This window comes from Aethina tumida, chromosome 2 (assembly GCF_024364675.1).
Source record: "Aethina tumida isolate Nest 87 chromosome 2, icAetTumi1.1, whole genome shotgun sequence".
Lineage (NCBI taxonomy): Eukaryota > Metazoa > Arthropoda > Insecta > Coleoptera > Nitidulidae > Aethina > Aethina tumida.
The window spans coordinates 24,220,893-24,240,914 of record NC_065436.1 but is presented as its reverse complement, the minus strand read 5'-3'; the positions used below and the strand labels follow the sequence as shown (position 1 = coordinate 24,240,914).

The 20,022-nt window shown below is 30.2% G+C and overlaps 1 protein-coding gene across 9 annotated transcripts in view; it reads right to left on the bottom strand.

Moving 5' to 3' along the window:
• LOC109601925 (ankyrin-3-like) overlaps positions 1-20,022 on the bottom strand; it is a 40,224-nt gene that overhangs the window by 10,632 nt on the left and 9,570 nt on the right. For 8 of the 9 annotated variants that reach the window (XR_007547357.1, XM_049963631.1, XM_049963635.1 and 5 more), the window contains exons 2-16: positions 7,686-7,793; positions 7,309-7,441; positions 6,173-6,336; positions 5,748-5,903; positions 5,362-5,688; positions 5,030-5,306; positions 4,816-4,976; positions 4,533-4,761; positions 4,212-4,477; positions 3,617-3,772; positions 3,266-3,562; positions 3,025-3,208; positions 2,273-2,368; positions 1,009-1,134; positions 627-750 (exon numbers count right to left, since the gene is read on the bottom strand). Coding sequence is in view for 8 of the 9 variants with exons in the window: in XM_049963631.1 (XP_049819588.1) it covers positions 627-750; positions 1,009-1,134; positions 2,273-2,368; positions 3,025-3,208; positions 3,266-3,562; positions 3,617-3,772; positions 4,212-4,477; positions 4,533-4,761; positions 4,816-4,976; positions 5,030-5,306; positions 5,362-5,688; positions 5,748-5,903; positions 6,173-6,336; positions 7,309-7,441; positions 7,686-7,793 (2,804 nt within the window). In the remaining variant the exon portion in view is untranslated. The remainder of the gene's footprint in view (positions 1-626; positions 751-1,008; positions 1,135-2,272; positions 2,369-3,024; positions 3,209-3,265; positions 3,563-3,616; positions 3,773-4,211; positions 4,478-4,532; positions 4,762-4,815; positions 4,977-5,029; positions 5,307-5,361; positions 5,689-5,747; positions 5,904-6,172; positions 6,337-7,308; positions 7,442-7,685; positions 7,794-20,022) is intronic. The other variant, XM_049963634.1, reaches the window with a different exon arrangement.

The following is a 20,022-nucleotide window of genomic DNA, read 5'->3' as shown; positions in this document are numbered from 1 at the left end:
AATATATTTTCCAAGTTTAATGATTGAAATAAATAGTACCGGTGGTCGTAGAAAATTGTCGTTCACATTACCACCTATTTTAATAACATCCAAATCTAACATTTAGTAAAAAGTTATTTAAACTATAATTTCTACTCTATCACATTCCTACAGAAAAAAATGTAAAAAGTTCAATATTAAGATTCTTGTATCTGTATTTGTAAATTCTACAACTGTGGATATATTTTTAAATTCAAGAATCTCAATATTTTATATAAGAAAAGAGACTGATTTGTGTGTAAATGTAAAACTTGTAAACTGCCTTGGTAATATCACATTTATTTAAGCATTTATTTACTAACATATTTTTTACTTTATTAAAAAATGTAATTTTGTAAAGTTTTTCTATGAATTATAACAAAAATTAACAATTTTATTTGCCAAATTATTTTTGTAAGTGACATGAAATTAACATATTTTAAAAGCCAAAATATTACTTGACACGATTAACACAAAAGCATTGGCTGGCCGTTATGACAGTCCAGGTATTGTCACCCTGGACCATTATTAAGCACATGGCGTTTTATCACTTATATTTTGATAAAAATAATAACACCTGAAGCTACAATAATTATAATACAACTTACCCAGCGGTTTTAGGCTGCCTTTTAATGTCGACATTGTCTGGAGCATGATGAGATGCGTTGCTTGCGTAATATTCTTTAGCATGTTGCGGTGTAATTATTAATTCGTTGCTGATGTGCGAAGGAGCTAAAATAATTAAATTTTTATTATGTTTATAATAATCCATATTTGTTTCAATCAATGCTCATAATCCGAATAAACAATTACTCAGGTTACATGAGGTTAATTACTTTTTTAATGTGTAAACAAAACTATCAATAAAGAGCTAATTTATTATTCAAACAGTGCCCAAAGTTTGTAGGTCAATGTTAGCATCTATATGTTCGATAATTCCAACGTCTTATCTCGACTTACATAACATAAAAATTAAAATCCAGAACTCACCCATCGAATTTCTGTTGTACTCGTCGTTGGTAACGTCCATCCTCATGGAGTCGTCTCCGAGACTCTTCATGTCGTCCACGGTCATGTACTTGTATTGCTGTTGGTCGCTGGACAGCGGGTCATCCCCTGCGCACACAAAAACGTATGAACACCTATGCACAATACAGATAACACCGAACTTCAACGCAGATAACGAATCAAACACATCATCGATAAGTACCTATTGTGATAAAACGAACGCGAATGAAAAAAAAATATATATATTATAAACGGATCTCCGTCTCCGGCGGCCAGATTACAAAGACCAACAAACAACCTTTTAATAATCGGCGTGTTTTACAACGCTGTTATTAATAGATAAGTAATCATCTTAACACCGAGCTTAACGAATGGTGTGGCATCGAAGAACTGATAGTGCGAAAGGAAGGGCCATTGGAAATTGTCGAAGACGTGTCCGGCATGCAGATGAACGCTAATAAGGACAGGTTTATGCATTATTATTTTTATATGGTTAATGTATTCATTTCAGTAGGAAGTGTTCACAGTAATGTTGTGTAGGTATATTTAATATGGTACGTTCTTGTGATAACGTTAATTAATTCATCTAACACAGGATGGATTACATTATAAACCATACAAATATTATTGTCATTCATATTTTTCTTAAGTTTTTATTATTATGTTTACAAAATAATATTTGTTGATACTGTTTTGAATATATTTCATATAAATGACATCATCAATTTTCTGCGATAAATATTTTAATAAACTTAAAATAGTTGTTTATTCTTGTTTAACTACTAAGAAAAGTATCATCATATTTCTAAATAAAAAAGGAGTAAATGAAATTAAGATGCGATTTATATTATTTGATATTTCACATTGAATATATCTGTAGAGATAAGAAGGGATTTATTTTTGCAATAAGAGTTAGGAAATCAACATAAAGATAGTATATCTCAATTAAATATTAAATATATACAGGAATTATTATTAACTAGAATGGAACTCTGTAACTTAGTAAATAACATATTTGGTAAAGTTTACAAGTGTAATATAGGTGCAAACCTTACCCACCTTTCCAACAGACATAAATGTTAAACTAATATAGATGTTATATCAACTTAATCTAATCTTTATTCAATACTACTCTAATTCTAAAAACACAAGCTGAAATAAGCTAACTACTTATTGGTTATTAGCAAAAAGTGGTTTATGTGTATGGGGGTGGATGATCCAACATACTACAGGTGGTTGAACTTACTTGTCATATAGGTCATTTGTCCTTGGTAGAACGGGAGATAGACGTGCTGAGCATGCGTCGGTCTGCCGTAAGCCACTGGAGGCTCGTCCGCTCCGCCTGCATGCAACAACCACCACCAAACCCTTAGCCACTTTCACGTTGTCAATTATATTCGTGATTTATCATCCCCGATTCCAAGATAATAATCTTAATGTTCCAATTTGGATCACGTTATAAAGTCTAATCAAATTTTAAGATAATTCTGTCATTCAATAATTCAAATAATTAGAAACCTTTTGATAAATTTTGTATGATTTTTATCAAATATTGTTCTGTTCGTGTAATTTAATTAATTGATAATACATTTGAATTTTGTTGTTTCTATGCAAATATTGGTGACATTTCGTTTCATCCAAATAGTTTATTAACCATATGTTATATGTAATTAATAATCGGGACATGTTTCTACTGACAAGCACATTTTTATCAGCTTGTTAATTAAACAACAAAGAGCAAATAAACAAAATGTGCAAAAGAAATACGGGAAGAATTTGCAAAAGTATAAATACGAAGATGTTAAATCAATTATAATAATAATAAAGTGAAATCAGAATAATAATAATAATAGTTTACAAAAAACGGGAATATTGTAATGTTTATTATTCAACTTTTGCAATATCATAAACTACAAACAAATACTTTATTTTTGTTAATATTGTTTAGTAAAAACTGAACAACACAAATCTAAATTACAAACAAGTTAGTCCACTTACCGCCTTCATCTTCGGAATCCGACATAAATGTCTCTTGCATGGCTTCGGGCGCAACAACTTTGTATTTCTCTTCGATGTTCACGGTCGTCGTTGTAGTGACGTTCGTTTCTGTGACGACTTTCAGTTCCTCGACTACACTAATGTACCCCAATTTATTGGCAATACCTAATGCAGTTTGACCATTCTGAAAAGCACAACGAATTTAATTATTTGTTCGCCCATAGTTTTTAATTAGAGTTACGTTAGTAACGGCGTTGGGATCGGCTTTGTTTTTCAACAACAGACTGATGACCAACACGTGTCCTTGTTGGGCAGCTTGATGGAGTGGAGTGTATCCAGCGGTGGTGACGGGATTCACTTCGGCTCCTTGTTCAATCAACAGTCTGACCATGTTAACGTGACCGTGATGGCAAGCAACGTGGAGCGGTGTGTAGCCCTGTTTAGTTTGAGAATCTTTTTTGGCACCCGACCGCAGCAAGATGTTGGCTACGGGAACCCGATCTTCTTGTGAGCAAAGATGCAGTGGAGTTAAACCGTTCTGAAAGCGACATAAAATGAAAATTTGAACGTTTCAATTTCATTTGTAAATTACCTTTGCGGCGTGATTGGGATCGGCTTGATGTTCTAACAACAGGGAAGACATGTCAGAATGACCCTCTTGGGAGCTCAGATGAAGTGGCGTAAAGCCCGCCTTGGATTCGGCATCCGCTTTTGCACCATATTCCAATAGAGTCGTAGCAATATCCATCTAAAAATAAATGCATCACTTATATTAACGCCGAAGACATAAAATGTGTTTAAGCACCTTAATACCTTGATTTTAAATTAAGTTTTAATTGTAGTTAAATGACTGTAATAATTGCAATAATGGCAAAGCAGGCGGATTGTATATTGTGATTTCATGGTGAACTTGAACTGACATTGGATTTTATGTATGTATGGAGACAATATTTAGTACATACTATTAGTTCCATGTGGCTTAACACAAAATTTCTGTTCGAATCAAATTAAACAGACAGGTTTAATAGAAAAATACACGTCATTGTGTTAACTTCATTAATTAAAAATTATAATTTAGCATGTATATGCATTATAAATTTGTCAAATTAGTTACAGCTATTAATTTCAACTTGATATAAGTATGAAATTAATTAAGTAATTTATAAGATAACTCATATAAATCTTACCTGATTCTTTCTTGCAGCAATATGGAGGGGTGTGTGTCCATTTTTGGCAGTGGCATGTGGTGAAGCTCCCTTGTCCAAAAGCAACAGAGCGACGGGTTGATGATCGTAGTGGGCAGCAACGTGAAGTGGAGTTACGCCGTTTTTACCTTGGGCATCGGCTGGGGCGTCTCTTTGTAGCAATAGCCTAGCTACATTCAAGTGACCATACTTGGCAGCTAGATGTAAAGGAGTGAAGCCTTTCTTGGTTGTCGCTGTCAAATCAGCCCCTAAAGAAACAAACTCATAAAACATTATTTTTAACATAAATTTTTTAGTAATAACCATTGTCTAAAAGGACAGACGCTACTTCTTCTTGGCCTTCTTTGGCGGCAATATGCAAAGGTGTATAGAGGTCCTTGGTGGTCGCATGAGGTTGAGCACCATGTTGCAATAGCAACATAACAATATCAACGTTTCCTAATCTGGAAGCCACATGCAGCGGAGTCTGTTCCTCCCTGGCTTTTGCGTCGACTGCAGCACCATTTCTTAGAAGTATTCTTATTATGTCGGTCTATAAATAATATTGTTATTACATTATTTTGAAAATATATGTGTCTTTACTCACCTGATTGGCTCTGGCAGCCAAATGAAGCGGAGTTTCACCTCGAACTGTTGGAATATCTGGACTAGCATCATGTTGCAGCAAATATATTACTATATTCATGCAACCCATAAAACTTGCAACGTGTAAAGGTGTCAAGCCACTTTCCGTTGTAGCACTTATACCTAAAATTAAAATCAGTAACCATATATTACATTACAATTATAAATTCACTTACTTGCACCGTGTTTTAATAATAACTCCACCATCTTAATCCTGTTCTTCTTACAAGCGATGTGAAGAGGAGTGAAACCATTCAAGGCTCTGGCATTAGGATCGGCCCCTCTATCTAGAAGAAGCTTAGCCACGCGAACATGACCACAGTGAGCTGCTACGTGAAGAGCTGTCAGATAATCGACGGTTACTTCATCCACCGGGGCACCATGATACAAAAGTATTCTAGCAGCATCAACGTGTTCACCCTGTGCTGCCATGTGCAGAGGTGCCAAACCGTTCTGGAATTAGAACAAGCGTAAAACAACGTGGTATTTTTGTATAATCATCAATTACCTTCGTTTTGGCGTGCATCGGGGCTCCGTTCTCCAATAATATGTCCACAACTTGTTCGTGACCAGAACGGGCAGCACAGTGCAAAGGAGTTAAACCGTCTCTCGTCTTCGCCTGTATGTCCGCACCCTTGGAAACGAGCAGAGTGGCCATATTAAGCTTGCCCCATTTGGCTGCTACGTGCAGCGGAGTAATGTTGTGTTTGGCAGTGTAGTTTACATCGGCACCTTTCTCGTAAAGTAGCGAAGCCACTTTGTCGTTGCCGTAATGGGCGGCTATGTGGAGAGGTGTAAAACCGCTCTTTGATGTTACGTCAGGGTTGTGTTCATTCTGAAAGACAAGTTTACTAATAGAATTTATGTCTTATTAGTATAGGTAAAGCACTTTACCTGCAGTAACAGGGCAGCAGCTTTGACATCGTCCTTTTTGGCTGCAATATGCAAAGCAGGCAACCTGACTTTTCCTCTGGTATCGTTTTCGAGCAGAACAGCTACAACTTTATCGTGACCTTGTTGCATTGCCACAGCTAATGGAGTGAAACCGTCCTGGAATTAATGAACGACTTCATCATTTGAAATAAATAAATATTTTAAAATTTGATTTGGCTATGTACTAGACCTTGTATCTGTGATTAAAATAAGAATCCCATTGAAATTATAATTTATGTTAATTTCTCAAATGTACTAAAACAATATATGGCGAATTTAAATATTATCTGTTAACAATTATTAATCAAATTCTTCCATGACTCTTTATTAGGACACTTTTTAATTTAATTAAATATATACCTATTAAACGTTATAAAAGTACTAACCTCAGTGGCTAAAGTTTGATTCGCTCCTTTTGACAACAAGTAACGTACACAACCATCGTGGTTCTCTTGAGCAGCCATGTACAACGGAGTGAATCCGTTTTGGGATTGTACGTTGAGCGATGCACCATGCTGAATAAGCAACCGGACCACTTCTTCTTGTCCGGCTGAAAATAAATAAGTTACCATTAATCTTTTTAAACATTTTCTTTGAATGTACTAGTTTTTAAACGGAATTTATAGTATAAATGTTTGTCAAGGAACATAGTGGTTATGGTTATGAATGTATGTTTGTCAATATAATCATCTCTTGTTAAATATTGATGAACTGAAATTGAAATAGTTTAATCTAGTTTATATGCAACATCAAGGTTAACTTATAAGTTAATTAATGGTTATTTTTATTTCCTTTCAAAGCAAATGCCTCTAAATACACACCGAAAAATAAATTTTATCCAAGACGTACTCTTTTAATTTATAGTTCTTCACATTTTAAAGACTACCCTTCAAGTTTTTAAATACTTAAAGGAAAGGTAATAAAATCCAACTTTAGAATATATCGTTAACTTTCCAATTTATTACTTTCCAGTTTGATGAATCATAAAAATTGTATTTTAACTATCAGATATAAACATTTTTATTTATGTTGCCGTAATCAAGTGTCAAGCAGAGCATGACTTTCCGTTTTCAAAGGTTCTTGGAACCTACCGATGAAACCACACCATGAAAGGCACATAGGTAGCATATAAAAACCAATCTAGGTTTGGATTAAATGAATTTTCAGAATACCTTAAGAGCCACGAAAGGCCACAACAATGATGAATGGACTCAAATTTTTTGAGGCCCGTTAGTGGTTTAATTAAATAGAAATATAATTACTTAAAAGCTTTCTCCATCGCGTGCTCTTCTTACTATTGAATGTGTTTGTGGGATACATGCATGTGATAATTATCATTTTAGTCATGCACAGTCACTAAAATGTCATAATGCGTAGGTATCTCACAGACTGAATAATATTTTCCTTCTATTGACGAAGATTGCGCATTGATAATTGGATGTGCCTTAAAATCAACTTGAACAGCCTTAACATCCAATTAATCATGCGTTTAAACAATGTCACGTAAACAATTTGTCCATACCTAATGAAGCTATGTGAAGAGATGTGTTTCCTTTCTTGGTGGCAGCGTCTACGATGGCACCCCGTTTCAGCAGTTCTCGCACAATATCGACGTGCCCATCTTTGGATGCCAAATGCAGGGCGTTCAGACCATTCTGGAATTTAATAAAATTTAATGTAACTTTCTCCATTACACAACGTCGAATGAATCACGACAAGACATTTGTTTTTATATGTATGCAATTGGTTTGCGATAAGGCATATCACCTCAGGTATACGCGGTCGGTTGGAATGCAGTTTTCACAACGTGATGGTTCATTTAAAAGTTTAAAAATTACGTATGTTGGGTTAAAAATGGGTGTTAGAATAAATTAATTTTTGCAATTATTCAATACTCACCGCGTTCGATGTGTTTATGTCACGAACAGTGCCGGAATCCAAATATTCTTGAATTTTGTCCAGTTGTCCCGCTCGAGCCGCTCTTAAGAAAGCTGTGTTGGGATCAGTCTGGAAAAAAAACACAAAAGAATATTAATTAATATGTCACAGTAATTTACGAGTTACACTTTTAACTTTTCCCACCGCTTCTTTTTAATTTTTAGCTTCTCTAAATGAAAGGATTTAATTTGCAAACATTGTTTTCGCCAAGAATCTCTCATCCACTCGTGTGCTTCGCCTACCCATGTAAATTACCGCTGAATTATAAATGTGCCCTAAATAGTTTCTTTTGCAGTCTCGCCTCGGAAAGTGGGAAATCTTAAATGCACCGCTTCAGATGTAAATTGCTACATCTAAAACGTCTCAGATTGAAATCCAACTTTTTTATTTTTAGTTCTTTATAAGATATTCTGTGTGACCTAGAAATTGTCTGCCATTTTAATTTTCTATTTTCAGAATTATAATTTTTTTAAAAAAAAAAGTTGTCGCACAAGAAATTTAAATAACTGGAATTTGGTTTGGTGTATCGCAATCAATTTGTTGCGGCATTATAAATAACTCATGAATAACAATGCATGTGACATTTGGTGCATGTTTATCACGTACGACTTGCATATATGTTTAAATTACATATCGGTTTGTTTATATACATGTTTTCCAGTAGTTAGAGAAAATTTCAATAGCAAGTCAATTTACATTATTTTACTTAAACTTAACTGCTGCAATAAAAAAATTTCGAACATGTTATTGCAACAGACCAAGTACTCTGAATTTAATTTCACATTAATTTGTTTGAAAAAATACACAGAACTGCTTTCAATGTGCGTTCAATGTGGCACTCGTTAATCCATTACATGTTTATGTAAACGTAATGTGTATGTGCAGTAAAGTGAACAAACTTATTTTCACTCAACTACTTGTGCATCGTTCGTTTGTGGATGCATTTAAAGTAATTTTCCTATTTAAATCCCTTTAATTAATCAATTTTACTATGTTGTTTCTCGTTTTACACAAATTTATTATCAAGATGTTAAATAAATTGTTCGTAAAAGGGATAAAAATGTATTTTTGTACAAGATTAATGTATTACATTCAGCTTAAATGTCCCGCAATCAATCAGTCTCCCGCTATTAATCTGGAGTCTTTGGAAGTGCTTTCATGCAACACGGAGAAATATTCGGATGACAAATTGTAATCCCCAGATTAAGCTTTCGAACGCAAATACGACAAATTCAGGCCAAAATATCACAAATCTAATATTTTATGATTTTATTTCGGTTTTTTATGCTGTTTAATGTGGTTTTCCCCATTAAAAATCATAGAGTTGTGACGCAAGTTTGGTGCACTTCACATCCAGAATTAAAAACTGGGACAAGGAAAAGTATGTATGTTAATATATTGTTTCAACACCAACAAGTTTAACTTTATGTTCTGCTAAATTATATCAATTTGTTGACTTGTATATTATATAACTTAAGATTTAATTAAAACTTGATTATGAGAAAACGTTTATCGAAAACATCTTTAAGTAAATATTGAGCAACAGCTGAACATTTTCTTAATTCTATTTATTTTCTGTAAAAGGGTGACGTCACAAAAATTAAATTAAAACTATTGGATTTACATTTAATTAATTATAAAAATGCATTTTTGAGAACAATTAAATAAATATTTTGTTAACAAAATATTCCTAAATTAATTAAAATTAAATGGAACGTGAAAACGAATTTAAATTTAACATATGCATGTTGCACGAATGTCAGTGTACTCATTTGTACTTACTTAAATTAACTTTTGTCTAAAAATAACGTAACGTATTCTTTGACATTGTGATAATGTATATATTTTTAATACATTCAAATCGGTGCGGCTTTGAACAAAACTGAAATAAATTTGAAAGTTTATGATATACATTTGTATAAGGGTGTGGTATTTTCGTTGGAACCACCATAAGTCCTCGAAAGGTTATAAACCTTGCATGATAAGATGTGCAAATTGAACACTTATCCTTGACAATGTGATAAAATATTTAAGAGTTCACAACATTCACTGATTTGATTTGCACGAACAATTTAATATTTAAATTAAGCTTTAATATTTCAAAATACCAATTAACCAACAAACTAAAATAAAACAGGTAAAAGCTCGAGCAAAAATGATGTCCAGTAAGTGGTGCACACGTAAATAATAAAAGCACAACTAAGTGCGATAAATAAGGCCGCAAAAGTAATAAAACACAAATGAACAACCGATAAAACCGTTTATTCCGAGAAAATGTAATTTATTCATGTAAAACTATGCGCGGTTTCAATTAAAAGTTGCGCTTAATTTTTGTTTACGATGTGACAGAAGCAAGTCTGGAATTTTAATCAGAATCCGGTGTCCGACATGTTCAACGAGGCGGCACCGTAAAAATGGGCAATGTTGCTTCTAAGAAAATCGCATGTGTGTATGTGTCTGTGTGAAACTTCTGGATTCGTAAAAGTTCATCTTTAACCCAGTTATCTCGGCTGAAATGATTTATCTCTGATACACGAGATGTTCTAAATTGGTGTCTTTGGCAGTTACGAGTAATCCCAGACAAGATAAACAAAAAACTCAGAAAGCATCAATGTTCATCTTTTGGCAAGTTTTCAAAAAATATAACTTTTTATTAATTTACCTATTGAGTAACAGTAAAAGCCTCTTACAATCACTTATATTTAATTAAAAAATATGTCCTTTATCAATCCTTTCAATTTCAGATATGTGAAACTTTGAATTTGCCTTTAAAATATTGGACAAACATATGGAAAAAGTATTTTTTATAGATTTGCTAAGTTTCCTCTAGGTCGCGTAAAACCACAATTTTCTTTTTAATTTTCCAATTATATTTGATTATTTATCTTGAGAACATTGGCATATTTTTTATTTATTATATTACCTTCTTGTTGCATCTTTTAAAATAAAGTGATGGTAACACTATGACTTGAATTTGACTGAAAAGAAGTCGTTAAAGTATAAAAAGAATGTTTTTCTTATCTTTTTTAAATATGACATGTGAGAGACTAATATGACCATACAATAGACAAATTTCTGATAATAATTTTTTGTTTAATTTATTTTTAAAAAATCAAACCATTCTAAATTATGACTTAAATGAAGTGCCTGAACACGGACACCAAAATTCATCTAACGGTTGGTTAAAAATGGAATTAGGGGTTTCCCCCAAAAATGTGACTTATTGTCGATAAATTATCAGCCACCCCGTCTTTGTTTCACTGACGACAACATTATTATTTACCAGGAACATTTTTATAATTTAAATATAATTTAATATATAGCAAATTATTAATTTTTTAAAATTATTTTGGCACACCCCATACAGAAACGTAGGTAAGTAACTTTTTACGTGGTCAGATATATTTTCTCCGATGATACTATGCGTAAGCTTGCTTAATTATGACAACAATGACGTAAGTGGCATAAATATACACATTATGTAAATTATAGTAGTATTACACAATTGTAATTTTTTTGCTGTTCCGTAAATATCTTAACAATTTTAGAGTCATAGACTCGTACATGGATTGTTATAAACAATGAAACATTTCGATCGTTTCCGAATACGAATGAAAACACTACTTGTTGATTAATGCTCACTTTATAAACAGTCTCAATTCATATCTCCACATCTTCCACGAATGTAATGTTGAAATAAATTAATGGCAAGTTCTTTCTATTTTTATACGCACTACGTCACTTAATAAAACAGAAATGTGTTCTATCGTACAAGTACGTAGTATCGCCGAAGTGATGAGAACGACTTTAATTATTTTTCTTTCCGGAACTCTTAACATAATTAAAATTTTTGTTCCTTTCGAAAACAATTAGGATTGTGTAATATAATGATAATTACATTGCGACGCTAAATCACATGACGCTTAATTATGTAAGCAATTTTATTTGCCACATAAAAGAAGCATTTCTACAGTTTTGTGAGATGGATAACTTTATTAAAAACTTTGCCATGAGTCATCTCCGAAAATTTTTTTAACCTCATCATTCAATTGACAGTAATAGATGGCAGTCCGTATTTCAGTACTCTAATTTATGTAATCATTTTAGCATCAGTATAAATATAGCGAACGCCTTTTTAATCGCAAGGATTAGTCGTAAAGTGAGCTGGCCGACCCAATTTCATCCCAGACAAAGTCTGTTCAGCATAATGACTAAGCACTTTTTTTTCAATCTACTTTACGCGTTTTCAAGGTTCTAACAATCATATTAGCTGATTTGTTGATATTTTTCTGAGTCTCATTTCAGGCATAAATATATTTAATTAATATTTGATGTTGAAACGCAAAAATTTAACGATGAAAAATAAAAAGTAACAAACAAGTTAACTGAATTACATCGTAAGCTGAAGCTTCATAAAATTACGTAGAAATCCTAGAAAGGATTCATATAATTTACCTAATAAAACTGGGAGGTCAACGTTCTTCTGTCATTCTTGAAGATTTATTTCGTATAGAATATAGCCCATTATTAAAAGAAACACTTTGTCAAAAAAAAAAACAAAATCTCAGTTATCAATAAATAAATATACATAAATATAAAAATAATTCATTTTTTAAACAAATTATTTTTTATCAGGGCTCATTATCATTAAATAAATATTCAAAATCATTGAAAATAGAAAATAAAATGTAACTCTACTTGTTAATTGAATTATTTCAATAATAAAATTCTCTATATTCATTCAAAATGGTTAATTCAGTAAGGATTATGGCTAGTATTAAATTAAAAATGCCGATAATAAAACAAAATCCAGTTTATTCTATAAAAATATACATAATTATATAAATTATTTATCTCACAATTCAATTGGTTTGAATTTGGGTTAATTATCTTTAATTAATCAATTATCAAGATCAATCGAATTTTGTATTCTCCCAGAATCATATAAAAACATTCAGAAGTAGCAATTTGAGAAATCCACTATGAAAAAATATATAAATTTAACATAAAATATAATAATAATCTAAGCGCATTTTTTAAGGTAAACATACAGATATCATCAAATAAAAATTAAATTTTTCAACATATTTTGGCTATTGTATCTCATATTAATATACAAAAAGTAATCTAAATCACTGAAAAGAGAAAATAAAATGAATGATGCATTTTAGTTGAATTATTTGGTATTCTGAAGCTCATTAAAATTATGTAGAAATCCTACAAAAGCAAAAAATTCTCTCATTTATACTTTATATAAAAAACTGAGGGGTCAATGTTCTTTTGTCATTCATAATTTGATAATAATATGAAAAAAAAAAAAATGGAAATAAAGCAAAATCACATTTATTACATAAAAATGTACATTAATATATAAAAAAATTATATTAAAAATGATCAAGTGATAGTTAATCAATCAACAACTTTTGTATTCCCCAAATTCATCTAAAAAAATTGAGAAGTAGCAATTTGTTCAAAGAAATCCACTTTAAATAAAATATGTAATATATTTAAAAAATGAAAATTGAACAACAAATTTACAGTTCCAAACATATTATTTGTGTTAAAAAAAATTATCCAAATAAGCATAGAGAGAAACGTCAAATTATTACGATTTTTAAAATTAATTTTTTAACATATTATGATGATTATATAAAAAATTATTTAAATCTTTGAAAATTAAAAATAAAATGTAAAAAACGTATTTAGTAAATATTTTCCTATTCAGAAGTTCGATGGAATTACCTACGTAGAAAGCCTACAAAGACAATGAATTCATCCATTTATATTTTATATAATAATACTGGGGGTCAATGTTCTCCTGTCACTTAATATGGCAAATATTAAATGATAAATATTTTTATCATAAATTGGATATTAAAGATGTGCTGTTATTCATCACAATTTGATATCTGTATTATTTTATTTCCTTAATTATTTTTTTACTGTTATTCATTAAAAAAACATCTCTCTATTATTAATTGTCATTCGTGTTATTTTATTTCCTCAATTATTTAAGTTAAATATTTAGTTCTTGTCAACTTTTTTATATAATACATTTTGTTATTAATAATTATAATTTGTAATAAATGTAAATATATAATAAAGCAGAAATTATTTTCATCATTTATCTTCTTAAATATTTTTTATTATAAGATTTTGTGGAACAAAGTTTTTTTATAACATAAAGTTATAACTTATATATTGATTTATAACATATATTTTTCAATGTGTAATATATTTTATTTATACATATATTAGAAATAAATGTATAATTTTGAACAACATATTTAAGTAAATAAAAAACGAGAATTTAATAGATTTAAATTCATTAAATATAATCTGTCTATAAATGGACGACGTTCATAGGGTCACTAACCTGTAACAATAAAATGTTTCTATAAAGGTTTCAATTAAGCACTTAAATTTAAATAAAATTATGCACCTGTTTTAGTGCATTCATTTCAGTTTAATGAAAGGTTCTTTGATTTTATAATTATGAAATTAAGAAAAAAGTATTTGGATCCCAATTTTTTTAATAGTGTGCAATAATTTAAATTGAACCTTATTACAACATGATCTTTGAAAATGTGTTGCAATTAATATATATGTATTGTTTAATCGTTAAAATGTTAATACAAAAATATTTCGTTTGTCAATTAAGTAGTTATATAGTACTTTTTTAAATAAACATTTTTAAGTGACACTTGTGTACTACGATGAAGTGTTTACCTTTTATAAAATTACGCTCTAATGGTAAACAAATTCACGAACCAATAAAACCGTGTTTGATCAGTACATCTGGTGACACATTCCCAAAACTCCAATATTGGCATTCGATCTCCTTGAACCCTTCCACATGCAAACAGTGCTTATTGGATTTGTTTATCGGCACTCATGAATGAATGTAAACGCCGGTAAATATTGCGAGCGACCGGGCAGGATCGATCGCAACTCGTCCACCCGCCCCGTGTCCTGACCTGGTCTGACACCATTTCGCACCAACCATCCCAACCGACCCAATTCAAGTCCTTGTCCTATCTATACACATTGCGCCGCCGAGGCGTTCCCGACGAAATGGGAGAGACCGAGTCGATGTTGGGCACAGATTGGCCGTATCGGGGACCCACTTCCCTGTAATTGAAATTTTCTCGGTCCTATTGACTAGATAAGCTTTAACGTCGGAGATGTATTTTTTCGGAATACTCTTTAATCGTTTTGTTGGGATTAAATTCTTAAATTTGATGATTCGATTTAATATAATGTATCCACTGATTGAGTCAACTGATCGTTAAAACAGTTATAAATCATTTATTAGTTGAGTTTCGTTTTAATTGATATATTTACATATTTTTCATATTTGAAAGTTAAATACGAAATCTATTTACCTTGATCTGATTTACAACGAATTTTAAACGTTTATAATTAATTTTATGTCACTTTATTGAATTAATATCATGTGATAAAAAAATTTAATATCGGTATTTTATTTTGAAATATAACACCAAAAATACGGTATTGCTTATTACAAAGTATCAATTTTGAACAATAATTTATTTCAAACCAGTTTAATCTGTACTTAATTTGTATTTTAATGTTAATAACAGATAATTTTACTCCATGTGTGCTTTCATTGTCAATACTTCATGTTAAACAGCTGGGATTTGCAGACAAACTCCCACGGATATCACATACGTTTTCTATTATTATAACGTAATTAATCATGTTTAATTAAAATTTCTCATAGTAGAAATTTGTACAAATGCAGGTATTTTATGCGATACAAAATTACCAGCATTACATTATAAATTTTGCTTGATTTCTCTTATATATAAATGTCGAAAAATATAATCGTAAATCGTATAAATTATGTTACTATAAAACTCTTAAACTACATACTTTCTTATCTAATGGTAATTTAAGAACACATACAAAATGATCTGCCATAAAAAACCACATACAACCGCAAAATGAAATTATCTTATAAATGATCGTATTATGTTGCCTTTGATGGTTCACGTGAGGTTGAAATTTTATCTAAAAAAGCATATTCGGATCCTATATGGATGAGGCAGTCTCAAGGTCTGTGTGGACGGAATCCATTATTTTGGTGTTACAAAAATAACGTTATCACCTACGTTTTGTCTCTTTATTATTTTCTTTTTTTTTATGTCACAATTGTAGGTCAAATTAATTGTCCATTAGAATTTAAAACAAAATAGCTATTTTTTGTTCTTTTTTTCTTATTGGTAACTAAATATTACTTTCAATTAAGAGACTGAAGTGATTGTTTAATAAACTTTAAGTTTAGTACATTTTTTTCATAATACATTCTGTGTGGAGAGTTTAAGACGGAAATACCTCCACAACTTTCTTATTTATAACTTGAATAGCTCAAAATATAGACAATAAAAAACTGCATCTCATAAAGTATTTCACATTAATTAATTTTCACTTAATCTCACAAATTCTGTGACAAAATGCCCTAAACAATTTTGAATTCAAAAAATGTTTATAGTAGTATATTTTTTTAGTATTCATTAAAATCTTATAAATAAATTATCATATTATATTAACATTTCATCTGGTGTCTTAATTTAACAATTTAACGTTATTATATCATTGAAGATTATTTTTTGATTACTAATTTTTTGACATAAAGAACACTTTTCTCTTTAAATTTATATCACAATTCTAGGTAGAAATGTTATGTTATGGTTAAATAGAAATTAATAAAAGGTGTACAAATAAACTACTTTACCTTGACTTAATATAATAATTAATATAAAATATGTAATACAGTTGATGAAAAAATATGATGTCCATTGAATTTAGCTTCTGTTTGCATATTAATAATTTTACGACAAAATTAAAAACATATTCTTCGAACGAATTTATTTCTTCTGACCAATTAAACCATGAATTAATATCTGGGACATCAAATAGTGACTTATCATTATTTTTTACAATAGTATTACTGACTTAAGTCAGTTCTCATAGGTTCTGCGTGACAAAATGTTTTACACGATTTAAAATTTAAAAAGTTATATAGCAGTCAGATTAAATAGAAAACAACTATTAAAGGTTAGGTTAAAGCATTATTGAGACATTATTTATTAAAATAAAAAATTATATCTTAAATGGCTCACACCATATTTTCATGTCATTGTGTTACTTTTTTTCACAACTTAACAATACTAAGGTATATCATTGAAATTATAATTTTTATATTACATAAAGAACATTATTACTTACGTTTTTCCTTTTTTATATCACAAGTCTAGGTCAAATTAAATGGGTTTTACAAATTAATACTAAAATAAGTAAACTACTTTACTTGATCTAATATAATAATAAATATTAAATATAATTTCATAAAACTGATTAGAGTTTCTTTAATGGAAAAAATTTCTCCATTGAATTTAGCTCTTAGCCTTTTGTATATGAATATTTTTACTACACAATTAAAAACATATTCTTCTAATGAATTTATATCTTCTTCAATCAAATTAATGTGGTAAATATCTGATGACATTAAATAGTCACTTAAGTTCTCATGTTCAAATTATTGGCTCACAAATACTGATTGATAAAAAGCCTTAAGCAATTTAAAATTTGAAAAATGTTATAGGAAACCTTAACCGCATGCCCACCAACATTACCGGTCCGCGTGCTCACGGGTGAACACACATTCACGTGACTGTTTGTACACCGGTGGGCATGATTTAAATACAATTTATGTACAGTAGTCGATTCAATAAATCTAGGGGTTAAATATTGTCTACCTCAAATTATTGTACACTAAGAAAATATTTAAAAAATAATATATTATAATAATGTAACATGTACTAGAAAACAATTATTAAAATAAGCACCTCTATGCCTTCTTGTCGGTGTATTGAGAATATATAAATTAAAACTGAATTATAAATAAAATAGTTACAGGGATGGTTTCATCATAAATGGACCACACTGTATTTTCATTTCATATTATTGAAAATAATAAATAATTAAATCCTTTGTTATTTAAAAATAGCTAATTACAAGGATGAACTTGACAATAAACAGTCGAATTAATAAAACACACTTCCAATTTTTGTAAAGGTTTATTCGTGTTTTGACGTTACATAAGATATTGTGTCTGAAATAAATGTTTATTTAAATTTGTTGTAAAAACTGGTTTTGACTGATTATTCTGACGGTCGATCACGTGACATCCGACCGCCTCTGGTTCGCTTATTTTTTTAAATATAAAATTGCAGTTACCACTGAACAAAATGCCGCCACGTAAATGGAATGTTTATCCATCTTCATTAGCGTCTATTCATTGTCAACGCGTATGTTCGTGAATCACCACGTAACTTCGATCAATTATAGCGTTTTCATTATCATATTCAACGTAACACGTGGGTGTCGATTAAAGACTTATTTATTTATGAGATTTAATTTGCAAAAAACATCAAACACACAGACATACAGCTACGTTTGTACTGCGTTATCGGGCAAAATATGATCTTAGATAACAATGTAACATCAAAAAAGGTTTAGTAATATTTAGAAATTAAGATAAAATTTAAATTTTCGATTTTTGCAACAACTCAACCTAGACAATGCACTGGAGTGTAGTTATTCATATACCGTAATACGAGTAAACCTCACCTAAAAATAACAAATGACATGTACTTTCCTCAAGGTGTGTTCAAAGTGTTGTGGTTTTTGCCGATAGCAATTAGGTACTTACTTCTATTCTATGAGCGTACTTGCATTTCCACGAAAAATTATTTGTTTTTTTTTTTTAATATTAACTAAAACTCAGTGTAAAATTTCTGATAAATATTAATAAAATACTTTTTTCTTAAAGGTCATGTACCTTTTGCTCTAGCTTTCACTTACGATGTAATAAAAACTGGCATTATATCATTAAACCACATTTTATTAACTGCTAATTACAGTGAAAGAACTATTAGGATTTTTGTCTTAGTCCAATTTTATGTTCAGATTAACCATAAATACAATGTGACCCATTGGAGATGGCAATAATGTTTTTATTTAATTTTCTTTTAATGAATAATGATCCAAAAGAACCAATAAAAAGCAAAAATATTATTGTACATATTCCAACCGAGATGTAGTCATAAAGAGAAAAGTCAAAAATCAAATTCCTTTAATATAGTTATCCTTTCGTCATATTCCTAAACTATGCAATAAATTTTGACCACCGCTGAATTACATAGAAAATATTTTATGAAATTGTGGCACAAATAAACAAATGACGAGGATGATTCCATTTTTAATAGGCCACATTATATTTTAACAAGGATTTTTGTTACCAGATGAAGAAGTAACCTATTAAATACTACTGTTAAAATCAATAAAAGATAAATGGTAACCACGGTGAAACGCTGGCTTCCTAGTTCATTCTAATTTGAAATCAATATACTTAATTTTATGAAACTATTAATAAAATTATTACAGGAAATATACTACTAATATATTAAAATTTTGATTAAATTATTATTTTGAAAAATTATGTTTGATACAAACAAAATAAACTCAAACATAATCTCGGATAAAACAAATACCAAACTCTTAATTTTGCATAAAAATTAAGGTTGAAGTTGAACCAAAACCTTCAAATTTGAACACAATTTCTTTGCCAATTTGATTGTAATCGTTATTTAGTTCACGGACGCAAGTCAAGTATTAGAAACACAGCTTATTCTGGATACAGAACTATAAAATCTGATTCTGAGCATGTTTCACGCCCGAATGACATCCGAGATTGTAGACTGTTCGAAAACAATTTAAAAGAGAGAGAATGTGTCACGGCTAATTAAACTGACTGGGAATTATCTAGACACTTGTTCTAAGGTACAAGTGACGAACGTCACTCGAACTCACTTCACCTGTTATAAATACAATGGAGTACAGGATGTCTCAAATTTGTTGATTTTGGTTGTTCGAGTATGTATTTACATACCAGATAGAAAAGAAAACAATTCAAGAACTTAATTTCTGTGTTACGTCGATTTCCTCAAATCTCATTTACGTATCTTAGTTTCTGAAATATCTGTGAAAACTAAAATTAGGCAGATTTCGAAAGTGGTTTTTCAATTTTTATTGATATTTTACGTTTTTAGTGACTTCTTGCGTTTTAGTGACTTTTTAGGTTTTTGGGGTTTACTGATTTTTTTCATTTTTAGTGATTTTAGAGTCTTTTCCATTTTTGTGAGTAATTTTTTATTATAATTTTAGTGAAATTTTTATTTGAGTGATTATTTTCAATTTTAGAGATTTTAGA